This window comes from Danio rerio, chromosome 16, assembly GCF_049306965.1.
Source record: "Danio rerio strain Tuebingen ecotype United States chromosome 16, GRCz12tu, whole genome shotgun sequence".
Lineage (NCBI taxonomy): Eukaryota > Metazoa > Chordata > Actinopteri > Cypriniformes > Danionidae > Danio > Danio rerio.
The window spans coordinates 16395078-16407919 of record NC_133191.1 but is presented as its reverse complement, the minus strand read 5'-3'; the positions used below and the strand labels follow the sequence as shown (position 1 = coordinate 16407919).

The following is a 12842-nucleotide window of genomic DNA, read 5'->3' as shown; positions in this document are numbered from 1 at the left end:
TCAGGGATGATGGGTTTTCTCTTCCACTCAGGATGGCACAGTGATCGTGCACAGTGTTCGTCGTGGGCAGTACCTGTGGACATTAAGACCACCGTGTGAGAACTGTGTTTCAGCTCCTGTGGCACAGCTGGAGGTCGGCATGGAAGGCCACATAGTGATGCAGACTGTATTGGAGGGCCGCTCTGCTGGAAAGGTGCTGATTGACTTTAGAAAGTTAAAGAGAGAATAATGCTGTAAACTGTCGCCACAGATCACAACTTTATGCCTCTTTATTACTGCATCTAAGCAATTCAGGGTGTCTGCGGGGTCTTAAAAAGTATTCAAAGTTGATCAATCAATTTAGAGACGTTTAAGGCCCTTAACCCTTGTGTTTAATCCACTCTATGGAGATTTTGAGTCTTCATTTGGCCACAACTTTCTCTGCGTTTCAGCAAATTGAAGGATTTTTGGTGACAAATCTTGTTTTCACATATATTATAGGAAAATTCTTCGAAAAGTCAGCAATACACTCTGTAAATTTACTACACTTTTGTTATGTTAGTGACTGTTTTTACCTCATTGACTTCCATTATAATGACATTTTTTGATTTCAAAGCCATGACACCATATAATAGGGGTGTAACGGATCACGGTTAACCTGTGATCCATATGGATCACAACCCACAGTTCAGAATGCATGCAACCCGCGGATTAATAAAGTTTTTTTTTAACTTGTAGGTTAATCCAACATTTATAACAACTGCAGAGAGATCGCTAGGGCTAAACAGAATTTGTGGAATTTTTTTGCTATTTTGTAAAAAATCAGCGGTTTATGCAAAATGATTTTAGAAGTATCATAACTAAAAACTTAATATATGAAATAAAAATAATAGCTTTTTAACTTTTATTTAATGTTTACAATGCAAATCCAATTAGATCCACTTATTTGGTAAACAAAGCAAGTCTCTCATATAATATGTCTACTAACAGACAGAAAATATTACTTTACAAACTGTACTGTAAATAAATCAATTGCACAATTTCATATTAGTCAATAACATTACTAAAATTAATTAAAAAACTGAATAAATATAAATTTACACAAGTAAATACATCGACTCAATGATGGGCTAAAGATATGTAGATTTCTATGTGTGCAATTTCCTTGTGGGCCTTGAGATCGCCTCCCACGTCATTCAAATCATTTGTATAAAACCATTTTGGCTTTCTTGTAAAATATAACGATGATAGAAAAAATGATGGACCTAAATGCTTTCTTGGGGTAATATTTAATGGTGTTTTATATCACTTCTTTGGAGCCTAATGCATTCAGTGTAAAGCTGGACAAGTAAACATTAAAAGATTGTGATCTCAATTCAAACTCGCACAACATGAAAAATAAATGATAATGATCAGCATATTTTTAATAATCCTTTAAAGCAATGCATTCAAATCTGTATTTGATTGAGAAAGATTCAGTTTTTGCACTTTTTCATTTAGTTGCAAACATTTAAATAAAGGTGCAGTAGGTGATCTGCCAAAATGCTAACCGCTAGGCATATTATCTTTGTATGGCGGGGAGGGACCATGATTCAAAGCCACACCTCCTGAAATTGCAAATGTGCGAACCGCGTCACAACATCAGACAACCCACTAGTTCATGTTATTCGCCAGTTAGTTAGTGTTTCGTCCAGGAATTACATTTATTACTAAGCCACACTCACATGCTATTTCAGAGCGAATATTCAGAGTAGCATGGTAAACAGTATAGAAAGGCTGTCATTGTTCAAAAATGAACCAATTCAAATATAAAAGCAACTTCAGCTCAATACAGCAGGTTAGGCAGAATAGCGCTATTTACTGATGTTTTGTTGTTAAGCTAAATAAGAATATTGGTAAAATATAGGAGCATAAGCCATTCATAACACAACACAATCCAACATAAGCTTAGCCTGACTAAAAAAGTTTTAAAACAGAACATCACCCAACAGTAAAACTTCAGCTATGGTGTCATCCTTCCTCCAGCATGCAAAAGTAACTCCAATATTGATTCTGTATTTTCAAAAGTTTCAATTCAGCATTTGTATTCACCGCGTCTGTGATTGTCTTGTGTGTGGATATATATATATATATATATATATATATATATATATATATATATATGTAATATAACTAAGGTCTTACCAAATCTTGTGACACACATCTAAGTCTCTAACTATTTTACAGCCAGACTATCACCTTTGACAACACAGAGTTTAGCTAGTTGTAATGTACAAGGTTTTTCTGGAAAAGTGGTGGTTTTGAATGTACAAAGTTTTCACCCAAAAATCACAATATTGATTTCTTTTTTATCCCTTATTTTAATATTTCACCCAAAAATCATAATATGGATGTTTTTTTTATGTTCTGTTTGTAGGAGAGGTATGCTCTGCATGTGTATTCTGTAAATGGCACTCTGCTAGCATCTGAGACCTTGGATGAGAAGATTTCAGCTTTGTACTTGGTGCCTGACTACCTCATTGTGGGCACACAACAGGGAAACCTCCACATTAGAGACTTGTACAGGTAAGACTAAAACAAATCTCTTTTAAACACAATATTATGCAAAGGTTTTTTAAAGAAATGTCATCTACATCCCATCAAACAATCCTTCAAAAAAAGCTATCAAAAGGTCCACAAGATATAAAGTTGTTTTCGGTAATGACATTGACACAATTTTTTTAAAAAGGCACCTATTTTAGTCTTTGTACAAGATGTAAGATAATGCTTTGTTGTCTGTAAAGTTTTGTATCTGTGAAAGAATGTGTCTGTGTAGTTGTAACTCAAAATACCCATCAGAACATTTATTATAGCCTCCAGAATCTGCCCATTTTTGGTGTCTGAATACATTGTAGCTGTTGTTGTAGTCTGTGGCCTTAAATCCAAATGAGCTGCTTCTCTCTGCCCACGCCCCACGTTTGTGTCTGCATCTCCTGTGTTACATCAGATAAACAGTACAGTGACAGAGACGGACTCAGATGAAGCTGAAATACAGCTCATTAGTAAAAAAACAATACCATGAAAGTGTATTTTATATATTTGTGGTCTAATTTATTCAAGACTTTCTGAAATGATGAGTCACACACAAATGCAATTTGCAGTACACACACACACACACAAATATTAGTGTTTACAGAGACCATGGGGCTGTGGTGATTATAGTTAAGTTAAGAATTAGTGATTTTACTGTCTTTATTACAAACATGCTCTGTTCTAAAAACGTTTTAAACTTGTAAACCCTATTTAAGTTATAAAACATATTTTGCACACATGACGCCTGTCAATCAATTTGGTGGGCGGGGAAACCGCACTCCTCCATCACATGGCGGTGGGGCTTCAAAATCACTGGCATTTGCATTCTATTTTAACATCAGGAAATTGTTAAAAAGAGACTTGTTGAGTTTATATCACTCTAATATAACACCATACCTACTCACAAATCTGTCCACACAGCTTACAATAGTTAATTTTCATCATAGGTGCCTTTTAAAGCAGCTTCAAAAATGTGTAGTATCTATGGCGAGTATTTTCAGGTTTTATAGAGCAGTTGTTGAAAGTGTGCTGACTTAATAATAGTGTGGTTTGGCAGCTCCTCGGTTCAACAAAAGAGTCAAATTCGTAGGATAATGCGAACTACCTCAAAAATGATAGGCCACGATCTAACTTCTGTAGATGGTCTTTATGTCTCACGTTAGCAAAAAAATGGTTTGATAATACTTAGAGATGCCACACACCTAGCTAGACATCTTTTCACACCTTTACCCCCAGGCCGACAACGATTTAGAGGTATCAAAACTGAAAAGCTGCACCTATTATAGGATGGTTTGGGTTTTAAACACTTCTATTTAACTCTTTATAATGATCGGAATAATTTATGCATTTAAGTTTGTGTGTACAAATGCGTCCAGACAATTCCAGACAATTATGCCTTTTGGCAATAAATCAAATAAATAAAGGATTTAATACAGAAAAAAACAACTAAATGTGTACAATTAATTCTGATTAAAAACCTTTTTATCTTTTGATTATTTAAAATAAAACCGCAGTCTCTCATAATTTGGGAACACGTTGCAATAAGGTTATGTTAGGCAACACATTTACTAACGTAAACAAACAATGAACAATACATTTAATACAGTATTTGTGTGTGTTCTTTTGCACTAAATTCCAAAATTCCAAAATTATTACTTGATTGTTCAAGCTACTTTACATAAGTGCTCTGTTTGTTAACAGAGTTGTTGAATGTTAAAATAAGGTGAATTAAATTTAAAAATAAGGAACATCCTCGATCTGCTTCTTCGCTCTTTTTTATTCTTTTTCATGTAGAAGTATCTGATCGTGTTTCAGTATCAGTAGATACTCAAAATCAAATGACTTGGACTCGGATTTGATGGCAAAAAACCTCATTGGGACATCCCTTGTTTGAACTATGTTTAATAAATGCTGTGCAGGTATCTTTCAAGCTTAGTTCATGTTAGTATACATTAACTAATGTAACCTTATCGTAAAGTGTGACCCATAATTTTAGCATATTTTGGTCAAATAATTGTCTATTGGTGCAAAAATGTGGAGACTTTCAAAAACATAAAACAAAAAAGCTCACCAAGCTGAAACATTTGAACGGTTTTCCTGTCGTACATCTGCTGAGAATGGAATGTTCTGGTTAATCATATTATTACTATTATTGTAATTGTATTCAATTTAAGCATTCTTAAAAAATCCTTTGTGTCATCACAGTAAACCTCAAGCAGCTGTGTCCATGTTTACATCTCATTCCCACGTCTCTTTCTTTATGTGTGTGTGTGTTTGGTGTGCAGCTTGAATTTGGCCGTGGCTCCTTTGGCCCTGAAGGTCCCAGTACGCTGTGTGTCCGTCACAAAAGAGAGCAGTCATATTCTGGTGGGTCTGGAGGATGGCAAACTCATCGTGGTGGGAGCAGGAAAACCAGAGGAGGTGAGTGTGTGCATGCATGCTTAGGCCTTTAAGCCAATAATCTCATACTGACAGAAATAAAATGCATACTGCTCATTAAAGGGGTGACAGATGAAACTTCTGTGCAACTGCAGTGTTAGAAGTTCAGAATAACGGCAAGTTAAACTACCCAAATGATTTACTAGCAGGGCCGGCGCTTCCATAGAGGCGACCTAGGCGGCCGCCTAGGGCGGCAGAATAGACAGGGCGGCGTCCCCGAAAATACCCTCGCCACCCGCGCCCTCATCTGCGTCTAGGGTGGCAGAATAGAGAGAGCGGCGTCCCCGAAACTATCCGCATCAAGTACGGCAGAATAGAGAGGGTGGCGTCCCCTAAAGTACCCTCGCCACCCGCGCCTCAGTTATAGCTGCGTCTAGGGCGGCAGAATAGCCCAATTATCATCAGCATTAATGACCAGGACAAATCTAAAGTCTGTTCAAGTCCACCATGCCAAGTCTATACAAAATTTAGCATTTTAACCAGGACCTACACAAAGCCTATTGCTGTTTTACCACATGTTTGAGATTAACAATAATAATAGCCCACTCATATTAACGTGTATTTTACATCTACAGAATCATGAGAAAATCGTGATCTTTATTTTTTTTTATTTTTAGATCTTTCATTTTAGCCAGAATCGTGCAGCTCTACTAGTAGCCAAGTTCTAAATTACAACTAATGTATTTAATAGGTGCCAGTATCTCATATATTATGTATTATGTAATTTATAAAGGCACGTTACACATTGTGATTGGAAGGTTGCAGATTCAAGTCTCGGCACTGCAGGGATTGTAGGTGGTGTAAATGAATGATCAGCCATTCTCACCACCCTCAAAGGTAGTCCCTTGAGCAAGGCAACAAACCCACTGTCTGCCTGGAGCTCAGACATGCACATACGCTGTAGTGCACATGATGTGTGTTTCCAGTGGTGTAGTGTGGACGGAGAGCTGTTCAGAAACACTGGGTGAAATGCCAGTGTGGACGCGGATCTTTTTCAGTCTAAAATGCGTTTTAAAACTAAAACGTATTAGTGTAAACAGGGCCTGAGGTGGTTAGCACTAGGGATGTCCAGATCTGACCATTGTGAACTGAAATGGGACCTGATCACATGGTTTTAGACTTGATTGGAATCGGACGATACCTCCCAATCAGGACTCAAATATATGTATATTCTCATTATTTTTGACACATCTATAGTTATGTGGTGGCACAGTGTTAGACCTTTTTCTTGACTTCACACAGAAACAGCAACGCTTGCAGCACTTTGTTACAGAGCCGCTATTGGTTAAATCCCAGCAAAGTAGAGCACAGAAGCAGCTTGAAGTGGAAAGCATGAGTATATCTGCTGTCAATAGGTAATAATAAATATAAAGTTGATGACGACAACATTGCCATAGCAAACTGTGAGAAATGTAAACTTGGAATTGCCTGCCGAATATTTTAAGCTGAGGTGCTGATTGTTTTTATATTAGATATTTTTTTCATATTTACTGTTGCCCTAAATTCCAAAAGTGAAGAATTAATGTTATTTACTACTTGACTGTTCAAGATACCTCATAGAAGTGTTCTGCTTGTAAACAGAGTTGTTGAATGTTAAAATAAGGTGAATTAAATAAAAAATCAGGAACATCCTGGATCTGTTTCTTTGCACTTCTTTATTCTTTTTTTGTGTATTCTAGAATTTTCTGATCAGGTTTCGGTATTGGTAGATACTCAAAATCAAATGATTTAGACTCAGACTCGAGGGCAAAAAAGAACCCTGATCGGGACATCCCTAGTTAGCACTGTCACCTCACAGTAAGAAGGTTGCTGGTTCAAGTTCCGGCTGGGCTAGTTGGCATTTCTGTGTGGAGATTGCATGTTTTCCCTATATTGGAGTGGGTTTCCACCCCAGTCCACAGACATGCGCTATAAGTGAATTGGGTAAGCTAAAATGTCCCTAGTGTATGAGTGTGTATGGGTGTTTCCCAAAACTGGATTGCAGTTGGAAGGCCATCCACTGCATAAAATATGCTGAATAGTTGGCGGTTCATTCCGCTGTGTCGACCTGAAATAGAGACTAAGCCAGGGGTCGGCAACCCAAAATGTTGAAAGAGCCATATTGGACCACAAAAAACAAAAAACAAATATATCTGGAGCCGCAAAAAATGTAAAGCCTTATATAAGCCTTACAATGAATGAAACACATGCTGTATATATCTATATTAGCTATATTAGCCTACTATAAAAATGACTAAGTTGGCTAAAAATACATAATAAGCCTTCATGATTAAATAGCCACTGAAATGAGGTGGTTGGTGTTTATTTACACAGCACAGCCTCTGGTCTTTCAGTGGTATTAATTTTATCATTTCTTCTTGCGGCCCATCGGAGTTCACATACCTGCGCGTTGAATATTGGTCACATCACAGGCAATTGAGTATGCGGGGACTGAATTAATGTCCTTGGTTTGCTGATCGGTGATATTACCTGCCATTTTAATAGCCCTTTCCTTTACTGTCGTAGCGGAGAGAGGTATGTCTTTAATTTTTGGTATTATCTTGGTTTTGTTTTTGAAGTCTGCAAATAGGTGTTCTAATATGTTGATGAATGACTCCTTTATGTAGTCACCATCTGTGAACGGTTTTCCGTGCTTTATTATCTCCCGGTTTGTTTACAACAGCCACCTGCCTGGTATCCCGCCTTGCTGATAGAAACGTGTGTCGCAGGCTATGACGCAAATCTTCACTGACAGAAATGTTGAAATTAAATATTAATTCTACACACTTTTACAGCATTTGAAAATGTTAAAATGTTTGTCCTCCTATAGAATCATAATATCATTAATATCATATTAAAACAAAAAAAAATATTAACCTCCCCCATCTTTTTCCATTTTCAAACATTTTTTAAAAAGCTCCAGGGAGCCACAAGGGCAGCGTTAAAGAGCCGCATGCGGCTCTAGAGCCGCGGGTTGCTGACCCCTGAACTAAGCGGAAGGAAAATGAATGAATGAACTTCATAAAATATGATGACAGACATTCAAAGTTTCATTCTGAAGTCTCAAAAGAAGTTTTGAATGTAAATGTAAAATAAAACTCGCCTCTCCTTTCTCTAACACTAAATTCACTGAGCACAAACAGTTTCTCTGTATAATTAACTCTTTTTGTGTGTATTGCCTTTTCTTGATGAATCTCTCAACGCCACCTTTATTGTAAGCCGCTTTGTAAGAAAAAAAGCATCTACAAATTGACTAAATTAAATGTAAAAAGATCTGACTAAAATTCTGTTCAGAACAGTTTTTTCTGGGCAGTCAGAAAAAACGGTTCAGTTCTATTAGAGTTCTGCTAATTCCAGTGTGAAAGGTTAAAACAGCTTATATGCTGGTTAAATACAGCATGTTTGTCCTCCTTCAGGTGCGGTCAGGCCAGTTCTCCCGCCGACTGTGGGGCTCCACACGCAGAATCTCCCAGGTGTCTTCAGGAGAGACCGAGTACAACCCTGTAGAGGCCCCTGCTAAATGAGCCCTCTGTGCCTTCAGCAGGACCTGTGCTTCGACAGGAGAGGAAAAACATCAGCCTGCCATCCTCAAACTGAGCTCGGGAACAAGAGAGAGCATCAAGGGAACACACGCTGTGCACTTTTAACGTTAAGGGAAGAGACGATGCTATGGTGTATACTGCTTTTAACAAACAAACATTCCAAAGATTTTTGATCAGCGTTTTGGGCTAAAGCAGTTTGCTCTGTCCTGTGAATCACACAGACTTCATTTGCTGTCACTGAGTGACAAAGCATCACCACTGGAGTTGTTTTATATTGTAGGAGACCTTTCTATTGTGATCTGCTGATGCCGGTCAGCTCTGCAACACTGGTACTCCGGCTGACACTTGAAAACCTTAGTATGTTAAGTTTACCAAGCTGGATTTTTCCACAGGCACCAACAGAGAAGTTTGGGCTCTCTCTGTGTCTGTATGTGTGGGTGTGGGTGTGGGTGTTTGTATTGCTTTGTGTACCGCAATAATTAATGTGACGCCTAAATTGGAGCAAGATCCTTTGACTCTTGTGTTGTAAAGCGCTTTGAGACTTAATTCAGTACCTCTGGTGCCTTAAAACAGGTAAACAATGGAAACGGCCATAATTGTGATTTATTATTATGTCAGATATGTTAAAGGGATAGTTCACCTTAAAATGATTTTTTTGTAACCACTATATACAGACGTGGACAAAATTGTTGGTGCCCCTGCATTGAAGAAACAACTGAAACCTAAAATAGTAGTTATTAATAAAAAATGACAGAAAATAAAATGTTGAAAATCTGTTAGTACTTTGACCAGGATAAAATTAAAGGGTATTTTGTCCATGTCTGTGTATACATATATATAAAAAAAACATAAAGAGACAACTTAAAAACTCTTATTTTCTTAGTATTTATGATAAATTGTCACCATTTCTGGTTTATTCTGTAAATTACTAATGGCTCTACTTCCAGATTTAAAAAAAGGCTGTTATTTAGTGTTTCTTTTGGGCATGTTTAGATCCATTTTACCAAAACACTTTTCTTATACTGTTTTTAGGAACAATACTAATGCTTTTAACTTCAAAATATATTAGTTATATTAATAATTAAGTGAAATAATCCTGCTTTCCACACTGTAAACAAAATGTTGACAAAAAGTCAAGACAACAAGTATTTTTATGTTGCTCTAACTTTTTTCTTTTTCACTTAATTTTCTATTAAGTTATACATTAAGTTTAACTTAATGTATTTTTTCCGTTTGATTGATGTAAGTTGAGGTGAATAAAAAAAGTTAATTTGATTCAACAAAAAAATAATAATTTAAATGATGAAATTAAAAAGCAAGATTTTTTGGTAACACTTTAGAACAGAGATGCCCAAACTAGGGTCCACCGGCCAAAGCTGGTAACCTTTGATTTGGCCTGCCATGCCATCTAAGAATAGAGAGAATGTATCAATCAAATGGTGTAAATTAATCATATTCATTTTAAATGTACATAGTCACCCGACAGTGCAGAAAATTTGATGAGATCAAGTCAAAGGCAGATTCTGCTTGACTAGTGTATTCAACATTGAGCTCCACTGTGTTATAAATGGGATTGTTTATGTTTTATTGCAATACGTTATAATTAAAAAGGTATAATGCAATAGATAATACAATTTAAAGTAATTTTTTCTATTTATTTTGTAATATGGTTTATTAATGTAATATAGTCTGGTATATTTACCTTTGGCCCACAGTGTCACAATCACCAGCAATCTAGAGTTCATAGATCGCTGGAGAACATTCACATTTAAAAGAACTACAATTACGCCAGGATGGACTACAAGTCCTGTCATGCAACACACACCTGCTCCAGGTCTCCATTGATTACACTCACACAGCTGAAGCTGCTCAAAGACTGATTAGTTAGACTATTTACACAGCACAAAAACAAACAAGGCGAGAGTCAAAAACATGGCAAGACAAGGCAAGGCAAGGAAATGCGTTGTAATGTTCACAATCAGTAAAACAAGACTCCAACTACAAGATACCGCCAACTACTCAGTAGGTACTGCATTTGAATTTAAACATACTACATGGCCAATAGAAAAGTAAGTTCTATACAGTATGAATGTAAAAAGTATGAATGGAATTCGGACAGACTATATCCGCAATTTTGTCATTGTCACGTGACCTACCTGTGTCAGTTTCGTCGCTTTACTCCCATTCATGAATTCTTTCACGGGGCATCATGGGGTAGCGCAGCTTGCATGGGATGCACACTTCAGAATCTCGTCGGAAGTAATAAGTCATCTGGGTACTTCTCGTATACTGATTTTCGAATTGAATTTAGACAAACTACTCTTCTCCCATACTAATTTTAGCGTACTTTATAGTATGGAAGTGTGGGGTTTTAGACGCAGCCTGTGTGTTTGTGTGCTGTATAAATATAAATACGTTTTTGACTTTTCATACAAATAAGTTTGGGCACCGCTGCTTTAGAATAATGGTCCATTAGTTAATGTTAGTTAATACTAAGTATAAATAATCTTGTAAAGCATTTATTAATCATAGTTCAACATTATTAGAATTCAAAGTTGCGCTTGCTAGCATTTGTTAATGCAAAGTGAGTTAACATGAAATAAACAAAAATACTGTAATAAATGTATTGATGTTAGTTAATACATTAAATAGCATAAGCTAATTGACCATTATTTTAAAATGTTACCTTTTTTACCGTGTAGTACAATCAATGAAAACATTTGTTCTCTTGACCGAATGTCATTTTCTGAAAATAAAATTCCTCTAAATGACAAACTGAATAAAAACTTGGATCAACAGCTATTCGACTTTTACAAAATTCATTGCTAGAGTTGTTTTACTTTAAAAAAAAATACCCATTGTTGACAATTTATAAAATGCTATAATTATGTGCATAGTTTACTTACTTAATTATTTTAAGGCAATGGGTTAGGGCTGCACAATATATCGTTTCAGCATTAATATCGCAATCTGTGCATCCGTTATAGTCACAATGCAAAGATATGCAATGTTGAGTTGTCTTTGTAGTCCCATAATTATACATTTACATATACAGAACCATAATGCATGCACTGATATTTCCCTTTTAAATTTGCTTTGCTTGATTTATATATGCTTGTAATTTGTTTATTGCATGTTATGATTCACTCCCTTACAGAATCATCCCTGTCAATCAAAAGGAATACATACCATAATACTTTATGACTAATTCTCACTATTAACTAATTGCTTATTAGCACATTGGCTGCTTATTAGCAGAAAAATGACATGATCATTTAGTTACGTTTTTTTGTTCACTGTAACTTATTAAACTAAGTTAATCATTTTCTAACCTATTTTATGAGTTATGCAAGCTGTTTTAAGTCAATATAAGTTCAATGTACTCATAAAGTTCATTTAATTCAGCTTAAAAATGTAAGGCAACCAGGATTTCTTTACAGTGTACTTAAAAAGCAGATGTTCTGCATGATCGTATTCTACATTCCTAATCCCACCCAAAACCTAAACCTTAATAACTCTTAATAAGGAGCAAATTAGGAGTTTATTAAAACAAAATTTAAGTTTAAATGGATGCCAAGAGCAAGAACTGAACCTTTAAAATAAAGTGACTAAATATTATTTCAAGTATAAACTGTAAAACCCAAAAAGTTAAGGTAACTTAAACCATTTGAGGAAACTGATTGCAACAAACTATTTAAGTTCAAAAACTAATCCTAATGAGTACTGTGAACTTAATCCATTTGAGTAATTGAAGCAATTTGATCACAGTAAAAAACCAAAAACCCAATAAATGAAGAGAACTCAAGCCAATTGAGTACTGTAAACCCCAATAAGTTAAGGCAACTCAAAATGTTTGAGAAAACCAGTTGCTACAAACCATTTAACCATATTGTGTTAACCATATGTGTTGGGTTGTACAGTGTAACAAAGTATATCACAATATATATCACAGAAAATATTGCAATATCAGATTTTTCCGATATCGTGCAGCCCTACAATGCGTTTACTCACTTTTTTAAGTAAAGTCAACTGAGCGCTTTTTACAGTGTGAAACAAATATTACAATTCCACTCAATCCTATCCCTAGTAAATCCAGAGAAACTGAGATCTGTCAAGTTGTCTCTTACTTGCATATATTTATTTCTGATAAAAAAAAAAAATGTATAGAGACACGTTTTCTAAATGTTTGAATTTTGAAAGAAGATTAAAAAACACTCTAACAGTCCTAATCTTCATTTTTGGGTGAAATATCTGTAAGTGAATTAGGTCCTGCTGATGTAAACCAATTCTTTTTCTTTTCCCACACTGGCACACTTTTATCTGTCTTGCAAA

At 35.8% G+C, this 12842-nt stretch overlaps 1 protein-coding gene across 4 annotated transcripts in view; it reads left to right on the top strand.

Moving 5' to 3' along the window:
- nbeal2 (neurobeachin-like 2) overlaps positions 1-10150 on the top strand; it is a 178256-nt gene extending 168106 nt beyond the window's left edge. For all 4 annotated transcript variants that reach the window (XM_073925966.1, XM_003200162.7, XM_073925967.1 and 1 more), the window contains 4 exons: positions 32-193; positions 2396-2544; positions 4836-4971; positions 8385-10150. In XM_073925966.1, the coding sequence (XP_073782067.1) occupies positions 32-193; positions 2396-2544; positions 4836-4971; positions 8385-8492 (555 nt within the window). In that variant the 3' untranslated portion in view covers positions 8493-10150. The remainder of the gene's footprint in view (positions 1-31; positions 194-2395; positions 2545-4835; positions 4972-8384) is intronic.
- The last annotated feature ends 2692 nt before the right edge of the window (positions 10151-12842 follow it).